General features: G+C 46.8%; 1 protein-coding gene across 3 annotated transcripts in view; it reads right to left on the bottom strand.

The window, feature by feature from the left end:
* The window catches only part of ANAPC4 (anaphase promoting complex subunit 4), a 1458106-nt gene that overhangs the window by 788985 nt on the left and 651499 nt on the right, over positions 1-17622 (bottom strand). For all 3 annotated transcript variants that reach the window (XM_069631855.1, XM_069631854.1, XM_069631856.1), the window contains one exon: positions 7657-7713. In XM_069631855.1, coding sequence (XP_069487956.1) covers positions 7657-7713 — 57 coding nt within the window. The remainder of the gene's footprint in view (positions 1-7656; positions 7714-17622) is intronic.

Below are 17622 nucleotides of genomic sequence, written 5' to 3'. Positions count from 1 at the left end.
AAGGCAACGTAGGCAGAGGGCGTGGGGGTCTGAAGTTGGAACAAGCACGTCGCAGGATGGACATCTGCTGAACCCTGTAGAAGTCGACATGCGCCGGGGAGGGGCGTGACTCCTGAGGACTGAGTACCTGAATGATAAAAAGACAAGTATCCGCACGTGGAATTACATGGCCGAAGCCAAACCCAGGAGCGCTGGTGAATTTGGCCCGTTCCTGTCGACACAGAAAAGGGATTGAGGTGTGGCGCCAGAGGGCGGAGTCAGGGAAGCGCATGCTACCAGGGCCACACCTCCACGCGCCTCCAAATTTAATGTGGAAGACTTTTTTTCTGGTGAAAAAGGTTCTGTCTCCCGTCCCTTGGAAGGGACGCCCATGCAGTATGGAGGAAAGGGGACAGGATGTAAGGGAGTGGTGACTGTGTTAAGGAAGGCCATTTCACAAGCCTTCCCAACAGATTGGGCAGAGTGGGAATAACGTGCAGAGCCTGTGTGGAAAGCTTCTAGTGTTGCAGCATCATGCGGGGAGATTTAGGTTTCTGTGATAGCAAGAGGTGAAAACTGAAGGTGAAAAGAGTCAAAGTCAGTGATGTACAAAGCCTTGTTGCAGAGGGATTGTGCATTCTACAGGCCAATGGAAAGACTGGCAGGACGTGAAGGGCTGTAGAGGAGGGGAAGCAGGTGTTGTGCGGTAGGTATGGGGGATAGAGTAGGTAGGAAATCCTGGGATAATAGAAGCAGCGCATTTGAGGATTGTGGTTGCATGGTGAGAGATTGGCAAGGGGGAGCATGCAATTCATGCTGCTCTGCCTATATGAAGGACTTTGACGGCACTTTGATCAGTTTTATTATGCATTTCTAATTCTAGATAAAATCTAATGGTGGTTTTCCATCCGATTCGCTTTACATGCAAGTTCAAGAAATAGTCAAGTTTGTTGAGTGAATCATTAATTCTAATTGCAAGGCTTAATTTTGCTCTGGCATCCAGAAACACCACTCTGCTTCCTCTTCCTTGATATCTTCTGATCCATGTACTTAGTCAAATAGCACTGGCACACTACTCTTTTTCCTAACCTTCTTTGTTTCCTTTGCACATTAGTTAATTATAAAAGTAGCTAGGCACATTGATTCTTGTGATTTGTGCACTACTATTGTTCTCATCTCTTGCACTGAATGCTTCTAAGGCCTGTGAAAGATAATTTGTCTGTTCCTCGTTCATCTACCTTTGAAGAGCTGTGTCTGCAGTTCGAACAGTAAAAATCAAATAAGTAAATAACAATCTCAACCTAGTTTTACTTGTATCTTGGAATACATTCCAATTGCTGTACTTTACAACATCTACATTTTTCATTAAGGTCTTGCAGACTTAAGCTTGAGAATCTGTATTCCCACTCTGTATCTTTATGTGGGAAACGTTTGTCAGTCTCTTCCGTTAGACTAATGTTCAACTGATCTTTACATAGTTATCACATGTGACATGCATGTCAGAATTTACAGTGTATGCTTTGAAATGGCCTTTCAGCAAACTACATAGGGCCGATGCCAATATGAGAAAATGAACACACTAAATAAAATATAGGACAATGTTTAATGTTGACCAATCACAACACTGCATAGTTAAGATTCCTAGTATTGGAGATGTTCTGGTTTAAGCGTGTGTAATTGTCTCTCCTTTGATGACGCTGCTGCACTTGGTACAATTGATGCAAAGAAATGTTCCTTACTTAATAGTCACCAATGACATCTAATAATGAATGATTTTGGTAATGTCTTCACAAATAAATGTGTTTCCAATGTTATGTTGGAATTTGAAAACATTGGCTACTTTACCTGCTGAAACAAAAACCATCAAGGTACATTTCTTGTGACTTTGTGGACCACTGAAGAAGCATGGATAATAAATTAAGTATTCCAAAGCAACAGCGTTCAAAATATTATGACATTCACACAGTTAAAGTAGTGAAACGTATAACTGAAGCTACCACAAAGTAGAGAACAACTCAATATAATGACATACTTAATACTTTGGATGTACTCAAGATTTAATGCGAAAGGAACCACACTTACCAGTTCACTACAGCATTAAACGAAAAGGACTTTGGTTGTTTAAATGTTGCAGAACACACCGATTCAAAGAATGCAGTCCTATGCCCACAGAACTATGACTGTACATAAACAGCTACTCTTGAACACATTTGTTGTTGTGGACTATTTTTAATCTCTTCATGTTGGCACCACAAAGCAACCTTTTCAAGAATTAACACCATGGTTCCTACACAAATGACAGCTGTGTACTTCTGAAACTTTTTCGGCAGAGGGTGTCCTGTGTCGGGTCGATGTCCCTTGAAGACTCCGTCGAGGGTGACGTCACTGGATGTTATAAATAGGACGCACAGCGCCCGTAGCCTCAGTTTATGTTTTTTCCTCCATAACGTGTAACGTATCAAATGCCTGCTTGACTACACATAGCCTTGCGGAAATGTAAACTGCAATCGTACAGAAAATTCTCCAGAGGTGCAGGCTGGGAAGGCGATGTGTAATACGTTGAAGGAACATCCAATCGAAAGAACGTTACCAGTTTGGTAAGTAACTTGTTCTTCGAATGGATTGTGTCCTCCAACGTATTCCACATCTTTGACAGACTCCCAAAGCAGTACCAGAAAATGGAGGAGGGAAAAGAATTTAGAGTACCCAATCAGATGGCAGAATAAAGAACTGCCTTACCAAAGGCCATATCCTGACCATACAGTGTATCCAGGGAGTAATGTTTTACAAATGTGTGGATAGAAGCCCATGTGGCTGCATCACAAATATTCTTTATAGGAACTCCCTACTGTAGGGCTGTGGAAGTAGCCACGCCCCTAGTGGAAAGAGCTCACAACCCTTCCGGAGGTTCCTTACCTGCCAAACGTAAAATTCAGAAATGGTGAGGATAATCCACCTGGACAAGGTCTGTTTTGTCACAGCCTGGCTGCTGGCCCTTAAATCAGTGACCAGCACACCCCACAAAGAGTTGATCGTCCACTCTGACCCTGGACAGCCTAGAAATATAAAAACTCAGAGCTCCCCTAGGGTCCAATCTATGGAGTCGCTCTTCTTCCTTACTAGGATGAGGAGGAGGATAGAAAGCAGGAAGAACCACTTTCTGGCTCAAATGAAATTCAGATACTACCTTAGGTAGAAAGGAAGGACGAACCCATAGGACAACCCTGTCCTTGTGGAACACAGTAAAGGGAGGCTTAGATGAAAGTGCCTGCAATTCACTCACTCTGCGAGCGGAAGTAACCACAACCAAGAACACTTGAAGGACAATAATCTCAAAGGACATGAGTGCAAAGGTTCAAACGGAGCACCCATGAGAAATTTCAAAACCAAATTCAAATCCCAAACCGGCACCTGGAAAGGAGACGGCGGGAAGTCAGTCCTTTAAGAAATTGCGAAATCAAAGGAATCTTAAAGAACATTCTTTAGACAAGCACTTAAATATAGACAGCACTACCAGCTAACCATTAATGGTACCCACTTGAAGGCCCCTGAGGTCCAAAGAAAGCAAGAAAGACAAAACCATAGGAATGGAACACTGAAAAGGATCAACATTTTGTCCTCTGCACCAGTCGCAAAACTTACGGCAACAGTATAGGGATTAAGCTGCTGGCCCTTCTGGCTGAAAGCAACACCTCCATCACATCAACCGGGAGGTCCCAATCCCTACACCCCAACCTTTCAGATACCTAGCGGGAAGGTTGAGAGTTCTGACCTCTGGATGGAGAACCTGACCCCCATCTCGCGAGAGCAGATCCTCTCGGTATGGAAGACGGCGTGGAGGGCAGATGGACATTTCTAGAAGGTCCAGGTACCACGCTCTCCTGGCCCAATCTGGAGCAATGAGGATCATGTGGGATCCGAACCTCCGTAACCTCCTTAGGAATGACGGGGACTGGAGGAAACGCGTACAGCAGCGGGAATGTCCATTCCACTACGAATGCGTCTCCTAAGGCTCCTCTCGGAGGAAATTCCCTTGAGCAGAATCTCTCGTACTTCCGGTTGGCGCTGGTGGCAAAGAGATCCACGTGTGGTTTCCGCAAAGGGCGAAGATCTCCAGAAGGACTTCCTGAGCCAACTCCCACTCGTGAGAGATCGTGCTCTGCCATCTTGTTTTCGTCTCCAGCCAGATGAACTGCCGAGATCGAAATTTCCTGCTGGATGGCCCAGAACCAGAGCTGCATCGCCTCTCTGCACAGAGGAAGTGACCCTGCCCCCCCTTTTTGTTGAGATATTCTATGCCTGGTCAGAGTGTCTGCCGCTGCATTTTCGTCTCTGGCCAGATGAACTGCCGAGAGCAAAATTCCCTTCTGGATTGCCCAGAACCAGAGAGGTATCACCTCTCTGCACAACGGGAGTGACCGTACCCCCTCTTTTTTGTTGAGGTAATGCATGGCCACTGTGTTGTCCGTCATGATCAGGAAACTCTTCCCCCGCACAGATGGCAGAAACGCCTTCAGGGATAGCCTGATGGCCCTCAGGTCTAACAGAATGATGTGGAGTTTGGACTCCGACGGAGACCAACGACCGCTGGCGGTCAAGTCGTTGGCATGAGCGGCCCATCCTGTGAGGGAAGCATCCGTGATTACAGTCATCTCTGGCCATGGTTGCCAAAACGACTCCCCCTTCATCAGGTTCCTTCGTTGGCCCTCCACAGAAGATCCTGGGAGACCAAGATTGGAATCTGAACGGGATCAGACATCTTATCTGAGAACTGCGACCACTGCATCTTGGAGGACCCATTGCAGGGATCTCATCCTCAGTCTGGCCTCTGGCACCAGAAAAATGCAGGATGCCATGAGGCCGAGCAACCTTAAGAATTCGAAAGCTGGGAGACTCTGGACATGTTGAAACTTATCCACCATCTGCACAATGTGATGAGCCCTTACCTTGGGAGGCAAGCACTTCCCCAAGGCCGTGTCCAACACAGCCCCGATGTACTGTAGCTGTTGGGAAGATGTCAGATGCGACTTCTTGAAATTGAGGGGGAAGCCCAGCCTGTGGGGGGAGCGACAGGTGAGACCGATGTGATCCAATGCTTGCTTGGGAGAATGTGCACGGATCAGCCAGTCGTCCAGGTAGGGGTGACCTTGATCCAAAATGTCTGTTAAATCATCCTGAATAAAAGCTTCAAGAGGACTGGACCAACCAAGATATTCAGTTACTCTATCCATAAGTCTCCTGTATGGTGACTCAGCATGAGCCCCAGGCTCAGGCCTGCCAAATTCCATCTCAGGCGAAGTGTCCAGGCCACTAGCGTCATGAAGAGATTGTCTCAAGTCTTCCAACTGGCTATCCCCTGAAAAGACAGGAGGCACTTCAGGCTCAACCTGGTCAAGATCTAAATCTGACCTCTCCTCCTCCTTATAGATGTCATCCAGACGGAGGTAAAAGTCCTGTCTGGGAACAGCCGAGGGTCTGGAGTCCATAACAGGCCTTACAGACTTGGAAGTAGCCTTCCTTGGAGGATTCACAGTACTAGGGATCTCCGCCGGTAAATTTCAGCCAAAATGCCCCAAAGGCGTCGAGAGCACTGATGGCTTCGACAAGGGCGCCGATGGCTGATACGAAGGCAAAGCTTCGACATCCGTATCCGACGGACATGGCGCCGACGGAGTCGATGCCGACTTCAAGCCCTTGGAAGGTTTCTGCAGTCTCGCTGGGGACGAGGACCGAGACCTAGAAGCACGTCTCTTGCGACCATCCTGCGCCTTGTCCGAACAGGACCTCGAAGGTTCCCTATGAGGATTGAGCCGAGGACCCAAGCCCGAAGACGTACGAGCCCTGAATCGAGACCATTCCTTGCCGGCTTCATTAGAAGTCTCGGATGGAACTGTGCCCTGTGATTGAAAAATCACCAACATCTGCTCCCTGAATGCAGCCCATTCCTCCGGAGTCCAGGACTATGTTGGACATGCCACTTTCCTCGCTGCACCATCCTCCGAGGAGGAGGATGGGGAAGGCGACCGGTGACTGCGTTTCCTGGAATGCTGAGACGAGGAGGACGAAAGGCGGGAAGGCTCCGGGACCGAGACCCCCAGGACTCCTTCCGACGCGGAGAGTCGCATCTCCAATCGGCGGTGGACATACCCTTAGATGTGGATTTATGGGACTTACTGGGTTTTGAACCCCGACCTACCTGAAGCTTTCCCTTACGCTACCGCAAGGCCTTAGAAGTTAGCGACTGGCATTTGGAACAGTCGTCAATGTTGTGACTCTCATCCAAGCACCACAAACAAATGCGATGCGGGTCGGTAATTGACATTTTCGACTTGCAGTCCCGGCAAGTCTTGAAGCCACACCGCGGCGTAGGAGGGGTTGAAGAAGAAGACATATTCACAAGTAATACACAAGGTTTGCCGAGTCTCCAAAGCAAAAATGTTTGCGGAAAAAAACAGAACTGAGGCTACGGGTGCCGTGCGTCCTATTTATAACATCCAGTGACGTCACCCTCGATGGAGTCTTCAAGGGACATCGACCCGACACAGGACACCCTCTGCCGAAAAAGTTTCAGAAGTACACAGCTGTGGACATTACATGTCAAAGATGTGGAATACGTTGGAGGACACAATCCATTCAAAAAATGACATTCATACCTCAGTACCCAGCCATATCTAGGCACTTAAAATCAGATTACCTTCTCCTTGTGAGAGGAAAGTTGTCAAATCAATGGTTATATTAAATATTAACTCAAAGCTTATACTGAAAATGTGAATTAATACTTCTTTATTGAGAACTGCCATTTGCTTTGGCTAACATTTACAAAGGATTCTACTTTTCTTAAGCCAGCACATACTTTGGGGTTGCAAGTTCTCAGACAGCAACAACTAATGGTATCCTTACACCAAAAGCTTTCAAATTGAAATTTGCTTCAGTCTCATATGCGTGGGCAGACAGCTCAAAGTAAAGCTTTGGTCTCTGACATGAGAGCAGCGTGCACTTCACAAGTTTGTATCTCGTGCGGCTCCAACTTAACTTTTCATCCTCCTAATACTGATAGATTTAGGACCATAAAAGGAGGTAATAATTAAGCAATAAACAGCAATTGCATGGATTTTATCAGGTGGTAACGGCCTGTGTCCCAAGTTCAGAGCTTTGCCAAGGGTCCCAGGGCTCTTACCACCCAGTATAGCGCAGGGAATTGATAATTATCGCAATTAGCATCCTGGCTTTGCTACTGAGATGCAGAGCCCCTCTTCCATTTCGCAAGGCGCCAGGTGCGTTAGAGCCATAGGTGAAGGAGAAAAAGAGAGTTTGGGCAAGGGAGTCTGAGGGTGGGGGCAGTGGAGGATGTAGAGAAACGGCAGGCTGGGGAGAGCAGGTGGGGTGCAGGTGCAAGCAGCAAGGAGCTGCAGCTTGTCTTTGGAGCAACCTGATTGGCTACTTCTCACTCCCAGTGTGCTGATTACACCTGTATAACAGTATTTTGAAGATTAGGGAATCTGTCATCAAATGCTATGTAAAGAAAATTATAATTATGAAATTAGTGTACTGTCAAGACAGACTGCACCCTTTGGTCATACAGCACTTATTGTATTCTGATAAGAACAAGTAATCATTTTCATAGAAGTTATTTAGGACTGGTTTCAAAACCATAATTAGACAATACAAATAGCTTACCTCATTGAAGTGTTCAGTTAGAAAATCAGCTACAAATGTAATGTCTTTTTGAGTCATCTACAAGAAAAGAAATATAGATAACACACAGGCAAATAAAGGTCTGTTTGTTAACTTGTCATTCTTTACAAAAATGAACAACGTTTCTAATCAAAGTCTTCTTAGAGTTGGAATCTAAGTATGGTTAGGTTATTCCACAGTATAAATGTTTCTACATCTGTTTCTATTGTGCACATGACTGTATGCCAGGTGAGGCTAGACTGCAAACTAGTGCATCACAAATAACAATTTGTATCAATTATATGATAGGTGGACTACCTGCGAGCGTGGATATCTAACGAGTAGGGGGATGGGTAAATAATAGTTGCAGGGGATATGGTAGTCTAGGTGCTGTTGAGGATATGCCAGCAACGTTCCTGGAGCCTGCGTGGCAAAGGGCTGCAGTCGTTCTACCCCGCTCGGTATTGGTCCAGAGGTGCTTGAAAAGGTGGCCAAAACTGACAGTGCGTGATGGGCAGAGCAACTCGCCTCGCAAGCACTCCAGAAGAAAGGACCCACTACGGTACAATCTCACGCACCAGTGAGGGTGTGTCGCTGTCAGAGTTGAGGACATTTTTCCATACATTTTGGCATACACATGCTTTTGTGAAAAGGACCTGCTGGGAATCGTGTTTCCCCAGATAAGAAGCAATGAAGTTCCAGGCACATGTTGCATTGCTGGAATTCTCAACTATGGCCTTACAGCCTCAGTGCATCGGAATGGCAGCATCTCCTCAGGTCTTGCAAGTGTAAGCAGTGGGGTCCATAATATATGGGCGTCCCCATACAGGAACGAAACCAGAATCTTCTGGCAGAAAAAAATGTAGCTTCCTCTTTAGATTTAAGTCTGGTGCGCAGGCGTGTCTATGCATCCTAGTCCCGCCCTCTGGTGCCTCACCTCCTCACTCCCATTTACACCTCGCTTTTTTGTCGCAATTACCGCTGGGCTTCTACACATTGAGAGCAATTTCCAACTTCAGAGGGATGGAAGCTGGGATATATAGAGGAAAGGGACCGAGTATTCTAGTCAATACAGTGAATAACATTGTATTACTCCTACGTCCCGTCCCCTTTCCTCCATCCTGCATGGGTGGATCCAACGCAACCCTGGAAACTGTGGGGAGGTCCTGCATGGCTTACTGTCATGATGCCTACCTCCAAGGAGCCAGGTCCGACCCAGCAACCCCAGAGGCAGGCATCATTTCCCCCCAGGGGAGTGCCAGACATGTGTTCAAGTGTTTTAATGTGCACTTACCTGATGCAGACCATGCTGCCACATCCAGGCCCTCTTGAGGCCTGAATGGAACTACTTTACCTGTGGGATTACTTTCCACCCGGGTGTGGTCGGGGAAGGATACATACCTGATCAGAGGAAGGATACACTTTTGGAACTTCTTCCAAAGCTATTTAAACCACACCCGATCAGCAACTCACGCTTCGCGTTGTTCTTCTCCTCGCAGCTGGACGCTCACCGTGTCAGCTCCTGCATCTGGACTTCAGCCACGCCAGTCAGCATCCTGGGTCACCTGCAAAGGGAGACAAGAGACCTTACCAGCTAAATCTGCACCACGGAGACATCACCGACGATCCTGAAAGGGAAGACATTTTTAAAAGCATTTCGTTACGATCGCTGCAGCGCTGCATTTCACTCACCTTTCCTGGGTTCCTCCATCTTCAGCAGCGATCATCCGGATACACAGCCACTTCCCAGAGCCTAGAGAAAAAGACAAGAATAAGAGGTGAGAGAAGGAAGGGAATAAGACTTACCTCATTTCATTTCGGGTCTTGCCGCTTCCAGGCATTTTCCGGACCCCGGCCCCTATGGGGAAAAAAGACAAAGACATTGAATGAGCATATGCAAAGACAGTTCCCGAGCGCTCATCCAGAACTAACCTGTCATTTACTGGAACTGGAACTGCACGTTTCACTTCGGGTCGGCGCCATATCTCCGGCATTCCGAACCCCGGCCCCTAAGGGGAAAAAAGACATAAGCATTAGCGCTTGCTGCAAAAAGACAATGAACATTATTATTAAGATTGGACTTTTGAACTTGCAACTGAACTTTTACAGAGCCTTACCTGAATAGTCAAGCTTACCAGAACTCCCATCAATCCTCAATCCAGTGAAGTAACTGGGTTTCAACGCGCCCCTGCATCAGAAGCAGGATGGAGAGCTCATCCTTCCTGACCCTAAGGTGAGACTTCACGGGGAATCGTGGAAGGGTATCGTGGAGGGTTGGAAGAGAGTGGGAGGCTTGAGCATAACTCAGTCAGTAGGTAATACTCCCTTTTCACGCACAGGGGAATATTCCTGCAAGCCGGAGAAGCCAGAGTAGAGGGCCCTTCCTGTCCATCTTCAGAGTCCTGCGCTTCACCATTGAAGAAGCATCAGCACTCGAAGCCAGACCTGCGCCTCTGTGGGAATCAGGTGAGCGTTACACTTACACAGATTTTTTAAGACAGCTTGTCCGAAGGCTGCGTCTGATCTGGAGCTGGTAACCAAAGAGTAGGGTTTGCAGAAGGCTGATGGTGTAGTCCAGGTCGCAGCTCTGCTAATGACATCCCAAGATGCATGTCTCCGAAACACGACAGCGGTTGCTTTTGCCCTTACCGCATGCGCATTAATTTCTTCAGGAACATCTCCCTTTTGTGCTTTGTATGCCTCTACCATGGCTGATGCCATCCACCTGGCTAAAGCGGCCTTAGAAGCTTGCAAACCCTGCTGCCGAAAGTGACAAATAAAGGGCTGCTTTTGTACACGAGAGGTATAACTTGCGCACCCTACAGAGGTCTAGAAAGTGCATGGATTGTTTCCGCCTCAGACTGCAGATTTGGAAAAAAACACTGGTAAACATACCTCTTGGTTGATGTGGAATGGAAAAACTATTTTTGGAAGGAACGAGATGCGTTCTGAGCTCCACCATCTGCTTGTTAAATACTGTGAATGGTTCTGCTGACAACGCCTAGATCTCACTCTGCAAGCTGATGTCAACGCTACCAGCAAGACTGTCTTGAACGTGATCCATTTGATGTCAATGGTGGCAATCGGCTCAAAAGGTTTATGGACTAAAGCCGGCAAAACCACATTCATATGCTAGAGCAGGTGAAGCCTGTGCACTGGTAGAAACAACCTTGACAGGCCCTTAAGGTGACTTTTGACCACCGGATAGGTTGAGGTGAAGACTGAAGTTTGAATTCTTGTACACTTTAATCGCTGATGCTAAGTACGTGTGGCGCGTGTCTACCTAAAGCCCCCATGTGCCACCCTGACCCCCAGAGTGCGCGAGACATTCCACAAAACATTGTTTGGGGGCAAGTAAATGGGTCAATTCCTTTATCTCTAGCCCAAAAGAAGAATCTCCCCTATTTGCTCTAATACTGGGCTCTAGTTGTCTACTTCCGAGAATGATGCGCAGGTTACTATGAGAGTTCCCAGTGGCGTAGCTTTATTTCAAGAGATTGGGCTAGTGCCTCCGGCTGAGGGTAACGCAATGCCCCCCGCTGCAATAGGAACTTCTGTGACTCGATTGGTAGCATGTGAGTGTCCTAGGCCACCAGGAGCAACAGGTCGGAGTACCACACTTGGGACGGCCACTGCAGGGCTAATAGAACAATCTTGCCATTGACAAATGCCCTGAACCTGCGGATTACGCTATGTAGAAGCAGGGTGATAAGTAACAGAGAAACCAACACTGAAAGATAATACTCTGTATGGGAGATGGTTGAGATTTCTTCAGATTGAGAGAAAATAACAACTGGTGAAGTACATCCACTAGCCTGCACCACGAATGTTGTGCCCCCTCCGGCAAGCAGGCTCTGAATAGTCATTCTAGTTCAGGGTAAAGATGGTGGCCCTCGTTCCTGAGAAGAGCTAAAATTGTGTTCATTAACTTTGGGAAAACACAGGGGGCTGAGTTTAGCCCAAAAGGTAGCGCCTTGTTTTGGAAACGCATACCCATCACAGTAAACCGTAGGAATCTCCCGTTTGTATTTGTATCTATTGGTTTATAAAGCGCTTTACACCAAAGCGCTGTACAATTGAACAACTTAATACATAAACATAAACAGTATAACGGTAGAAGCAAATAACAATATGAATCAATCAACAAAACAGCAAGAAGAGGAATAGGGAGAATAGTGGAATAGGGCTGGGTGGGGCGGGAGGAGGGAAGGTGAGAGTATTGAAGAGGTGATAGCAACAGGTGCGAGAAGTGAGAGAGATATGGTGGGAGAAGGAGAGAGAGGAGTTAAAGTGAATGCCTAAATTACGAGCATGGAGAGAGATAGGGAGATTAGAGGGAGGAAAGTGAATGAAAGGCGGAGGAGAGGGAGGGGAAGAATATGACTTCAGTCTTGTCAGTGTTAAGGGAGAGAAAGTGGGAAGACATCCAGTTCTTTATGGCAGTAAGGCAGGAAGATAGTTTTAGGTGAAGGTCAGATGAGAGAGGAGAAAGAAAGGAGAGTTGAGTGTCAGCATAGAAGTGATGGGAGATGCCAAACAAGGAGATAACAGGGGCTAGGAGGGAGGTGTAGAGAGAGAAGAGGAAGGGTCCAAGCACCGGACCTTGAGGTGCGCCGTATTCTAGAGGTTGGGTTGGAGAGGACCGGCCGCCCCAGGAAACAGTAAAAGAGTGGGAAGAGAGGTAAGAGGATAACCAGTTGAGAACAGAGTCTTTGAACCCAAAAAAAGAAAGCCTGGAGAAGAAGGGGATGATCGACAGTGTCGAAGGCAGCGGAGAGGTCGAGGAGAATAAGGATAGAGGATTGCTTAGAATGTCGGGCAGAGAGGAGGGAGTTAAGGATATAGGTGAGAGCAGTTTCAGGGGAGTGTTTAGGACGGAAGCCAGATTGGGAGGGGGGTAGGAGAGAGAGATTGGTGACAAAGGATGAGAGCTGAGAGTAGGTGAGACGCTCAAGAAGCTTGGAGAGGAATGCAAGAAGAGAGATGGGTCGGAAGTTAGAAGTGAGAAGGGGATCAGCAGAAAGTTTCTTCAGAATAGGGATGATCGTGGCATGTTTGAAAGCAGAAGGAAAGGTTGCTGAGGAAAGACAGATGTTGAATAAGGAGGTAAGGTAGGGGATAAGAAGAGGATAGACCTTAGGGATAAGAAGGGGTGGGAGAGGGTCCATGGGGGCTGATGTGGGGTGGGCTTTGGAGAGGAGGGTGGAGACTTCAGAAGGGGAGATAGGTGAGAAGTAGGACATGTAGGATGATGGAGGAGGGGGTGGGGGAGGGAGTAGAGGGGAAATCCAAGGAGCAGTTGATTTTTTGCCAAAGGGTATGGATCTTGGAGGAGAAGTTAGCAAAGTCAGAGGGAGAAAGTGTACAATTGCAGGATGGAGTGGGAGGGGAGAGGAGTCGAGAGAGAGTTTGGAAGATACGGCGAGGGTGGGAGGTTTGAGAGTGGAGAAGGTTTGAGTAGTAGGAGCGTTGAGCCGAGGCAAGACAAGAGTCGAAGAGGGCGTGGTAAGAGAAGTAGGAGGTTTGATTGGAAAGCGAGGGGGTTTTGAGCCAGAGTCTCTATAGAGACTTGGCTGATAGAGACTTGCAAGTATAAGTCATTCAGGTCCAGGGAGCTCATCCAATCTCCCTCGCAGACGCCTCTGCAATATGGGTTGGCGTCACCATCTTGAATCGCTCTAGGGGGGGGGGATCAGATTGTGAAAGGAAAGATCCAGCACTACCCTCAGGCCAGCCTGGTTCTTCTTGGGTATTGCAAATATCCTGGAATAAAACCCCCGGCACAGGTTCCACTGCTTGATCTCTGCAGAGTTGCACATTTCCCCAGAATATTCCCAGAGAGCCGATTGGGATCAGCAGTGTAGAACGAGGGGTGGAGGGAGATTGGAACGGGGAGTTGGAAATCCATAAGAACTATTGATAGGATCCCTGGGTTCTTGGAAACCGGATGCCAGTTGGTCACCTATAGAGAGAGCCTGCCTCCCAAAGGGGAGCTGTAGACCCAGACTTGAATATAAGCTTTTACTGGAATCTGAGGAGCAGGTGGAGGACTGGAAACCCCCTTTATTTTCAGTATGCTGCTGATTTCTCCTGTGCACGCTGGGAGATCTGTCAGCTTGGCAGGTTCTCCCATCCTGGAAGCCCCTGAACCCTCCAATGATCTTGTCTTTTGGTAGGTCTGATTGGCCCCAAGTGTACAGTTTTGTGGAGGGTTTGGTGAGGATAGCGAGAGACTTGGCAGTTTGTGTACACGTCTTCTTTTTTGCAAGTTTCTTGTCTGTAGGGGACTGGAATAATTCTGACCCCTCAAAGGGAAGGTCAATAATCCTCTCCTGGATGTTTGTCGCGAACATAGTGGCGTGCATCCATGCAGTTCTGCGCATGTCCACTCCAAGACAAAATCCTCTACTGGCTGTGTCGATATGCACCATTGATGACTCCAACATATCTTGAGCTATCTCCTTTGCTTCTGCTACTACCGCCTTAAAGTCCGCCTGCCTGACGAAAGGAGATCCTGCATGAAGTCAGCTATTTCTCTCCATAATTCTTTTTGATTAGCCACCACTAATAACGAATCAACGCTGGCTTGCCTGAGGTGGAGACCTGAGTTAAGATACACCTTTCTCCTGAAACCTTCAAGCAGCCTGTCCTCCTTCGTGAGGCAATTTAAGGACTAAGCGGCTGCCACAGAACTAGTGGTTTGGAGTACAGCGAAGCTGCTGACACTTCAGACGAGTGCAGATGTGGGTGCATAGAAAGTATAACTATCATTTTCAAGACATTACCAGAAAATTAATGAGAGGGAGATTGTGGTAGAATATTTGGGACATGAAATATTGGAAGAATGGGTTCGGCTGATCAAGTACTTGGTGGATGTCAAAGTAGGTTAACCCTCCCATGCCTATGTAATTTGAAAGGTATGATGGAATTCTATCAAAACTTTGTGAGGAAATTGGCGAAAAGGGTGTATGGCATGAGATGTCTATTGAGGGTGTTGTGGGAAACTGACTATTTGGGTGGATTGATTAACCATTTATTAATAAAAATCGAACAGGACAAAACAACCTAACAGTACAAGACTTCGGCGCAAGTGAGGAACACATGCATTTCAATGGAAGGGGTGGTCCAGACAGGGCAAGGAATCATCCTGAAAAATATTTGCAAGCAGGAAACAAAGCCCCACTATACAAGCCTTTGTTATCAGCTGCGTTCTTACATGCTAGACAGTGTTATCAGGGAGGTCAGCATAACGTGAAACATTTAGTGAAGGTGAACATACTCATCATATATTCACACATGCTCTGAGCAGGCAGGAATGCCCACAGTGTGATGACTTCCGTCTAACACCGCTTTTCCTAAGAAAGCCGAAGCCTAAAAACACTTACATATGCCAAAAGGGAAACATGTCAGAAGCAAGATATGTGAAGGCGAGCATAGCTACACACCAAGCGAATAGCCTTCATTGCAAAGCCATGTGCAGTAAAGCTTAAAACCTTACCTTTCACAAGCAAGAAACAGTTGTACAAACATGCAGTGTGCAGCATCTCCTGAATATTATAATGCAGTAATGTGCAAAGGGAGTACATACAATTTTCAATTCCAAACTTCCCCCACAAGGAAATGGGTTGTGTGTGTGTGGTGAGTGGTGTTCCCAAGAATTTGAAAGGATAAAGAAAGACTGATCGGTCAAGTTTGATGCCAGATGTAAGACTGATTACACTGCATGCTAGAGAAAGAAAGACTGGGAGCTGGACAGTATCAGGTGGGTGATTCAAGTGAGGAGATGTAATAGCCTGTGTGTCAATGATTCTAAAAGGACCTGAGAAAAGCTACTCAGTAATCAAGGAAGAAGTATTAGGGTGTCACCGAACAGTAGAAAAATGCTTTATGTTTGTGCAGGGATCAGATTTCATTTTAAGAAACAATCACAAAAAGTTAAAAATACTTTTTAAATCTAGAGGGTTGGATAAGGTGTCCGTGAGGACAGAGAGTTGGGGAGAGCACATGCAGTATCATAGCTTTCTGGAAAAGATATGGACATGAGGGCAGAGTAGGTGTTTATGACCCATGAAGGGGTAAATAGGCACAGTGTATGGATGAGTGCAGTGAATGGCGATGTTGATTTGATGGCGATGATGAGATATGTGAAAGATGGGTGGCCAAACAAAAGCTCTCTTGTGAGGGGGCAAAGGAACTACTGGGAAGTGAAAGATGAATTAGCGTGGAAGGAGAGTTGTTATTTCGCTCAGGGCGAGAGATGGCACCTCAAGATCCCTGATAAAACTTAATCGCTACGTGCACCTCGGGCACAGATATTTTTTCGAACTAAGGCTCTGTTGAGGGCAGATTGCTGGTGGCGGAATTTTGAAGCTGCAGTGGAGAGACAGCGAAGGGGATGTGTGGTTTTGTGAAAGTTCTGGGAAAGGCTTGATGGCAGTGATATAACCGGTGGTGCTCCCTAGTATTCCGAAAGGTGTTTGGGAATGGATATTTTAAACCCTGTAAACATGCATCAAAGGTGAATATAGGTTTATATCTGGTGGGTGTATTGCCGTATAACGGTCCCCAATTTATGGGAAGGGTTATGGAGCAGTATTGGGAGCAATACTGTATTAAACACAAGAAGATCTAATTGTACCACCCGTAGTCTAACAGAGCTGTGGAAAGATTGAATAGGTGTCTGATGGAAGTGATAAAGATAGCAAGGAGTGGAGGGGTGGCAAGTACAAAAAGGAGGCAGTTTTAGAAAGGGTGACCGCTCAAAAATTGACATGAGAGCATAAGAAGGCTATCAACGCATGGTCTACAGCTTGTTAAAGTCTTTTCTGTCAGTTATTTGCAAATCTAGGATGGCACTGCATCACATCTGGGGAAGCCGACTACATAGCCAAGCAGTTCAGTGAGATTCTACAATTTCGTGTACATCGCATGCAAATTCAAATGCAGTCACCCACTCAATGATTGCATTTTTCTCATGCAGTGAGTATATCCATATGAAATCTAGGATGAGAGGAAGAACCTGTGCCATTCCTGGAACTCATATTAGAGCTTCACCCACGAGAAACTGTGGCCAACTCACTATCCATAAGGATTTTCTCCAGCTGAAAAGCCCAGTCATTCTCTGCTGCTTCTCCCACTTTGTCCTCCTCCACTTTTTTCAGTTTCTATCTGAGTACAATTGTCCATGAGTTCCAAGTGCAATAGGCCTCTGCAGCAGAGGTGGACACAGAATGAGGAGCAGAGAGTTATTCCTCTTCTGGGGAAGAATTGAAAGTCCTACTATTCCTAGGACCGGCCCTGGTATAATTCACACCATCAGTAGGGAGGGCAACTCTCTGATCCTTGGTGAACCATATTTGCCTGCCTTGGTACCCGAAATAGGGAGCCCCTTCTCAAAGGACATTTTCAGGTAAACAATGAATTATGTAAAGGGAGACAGGGTACTTCTGCATGGTTAGCCTTAGGGACTGACCAGTGCCCCCAAAACGGATAAGCTAAACATATAAAGTAAAGCAAAAATTAAAGTTATTCACTGTAGTGACTAGAGTACTCATAGTCCCCTTTCCTCTTTCCTTCTGGGCGTCCCCCAACATGGGGATGGTACCGGAACCTTTGGCAGTTAACAATTTAGCTTCACCTTTAAATTTAGTATAGCGCCTAGGGGTGCGGCCTCAGGCGTGGGAACACCCCCCAACCCACTGAGGCTCCACCCTCTAGCGCCTCACCTCAATCCCCCTTTTACATATCGGACGCTTAGATACCTGGCTATACTATTTATATTAGCCCCTGGCAAACAAGCGGGGGAAGGTGGGTGGGACATATGGAGGAAAGGAGACTATGGACTACGAGTACTCTAGTCACTACAGTGAGTAACTTTAATTAGCTAACAAAACCATAGGGTAGAGCTGTGACAACCGGCCTCATATCTGGTACAAATGAAAAAGATTCCTCAGAACTGCCTGACCGAAC

Source organism: Ambystoma mexicanum, chromosome 6q (genome assembly GCF_040938575.1).
Source record: "Ambystoma mexicanum isolate Mex_15411 chromosome 6q, UKY_AmexF1_1, whole genome shotgun sequence".
NCBI lineage: Eukaryota > Metazoa > Chordata > Amphibia > Caudata > Ambystomatidae > Ambystoma > Ambystoma mexicanum.
This window is presented reverse-complemented; position numbering and strand designations above follow the sequence as displayed.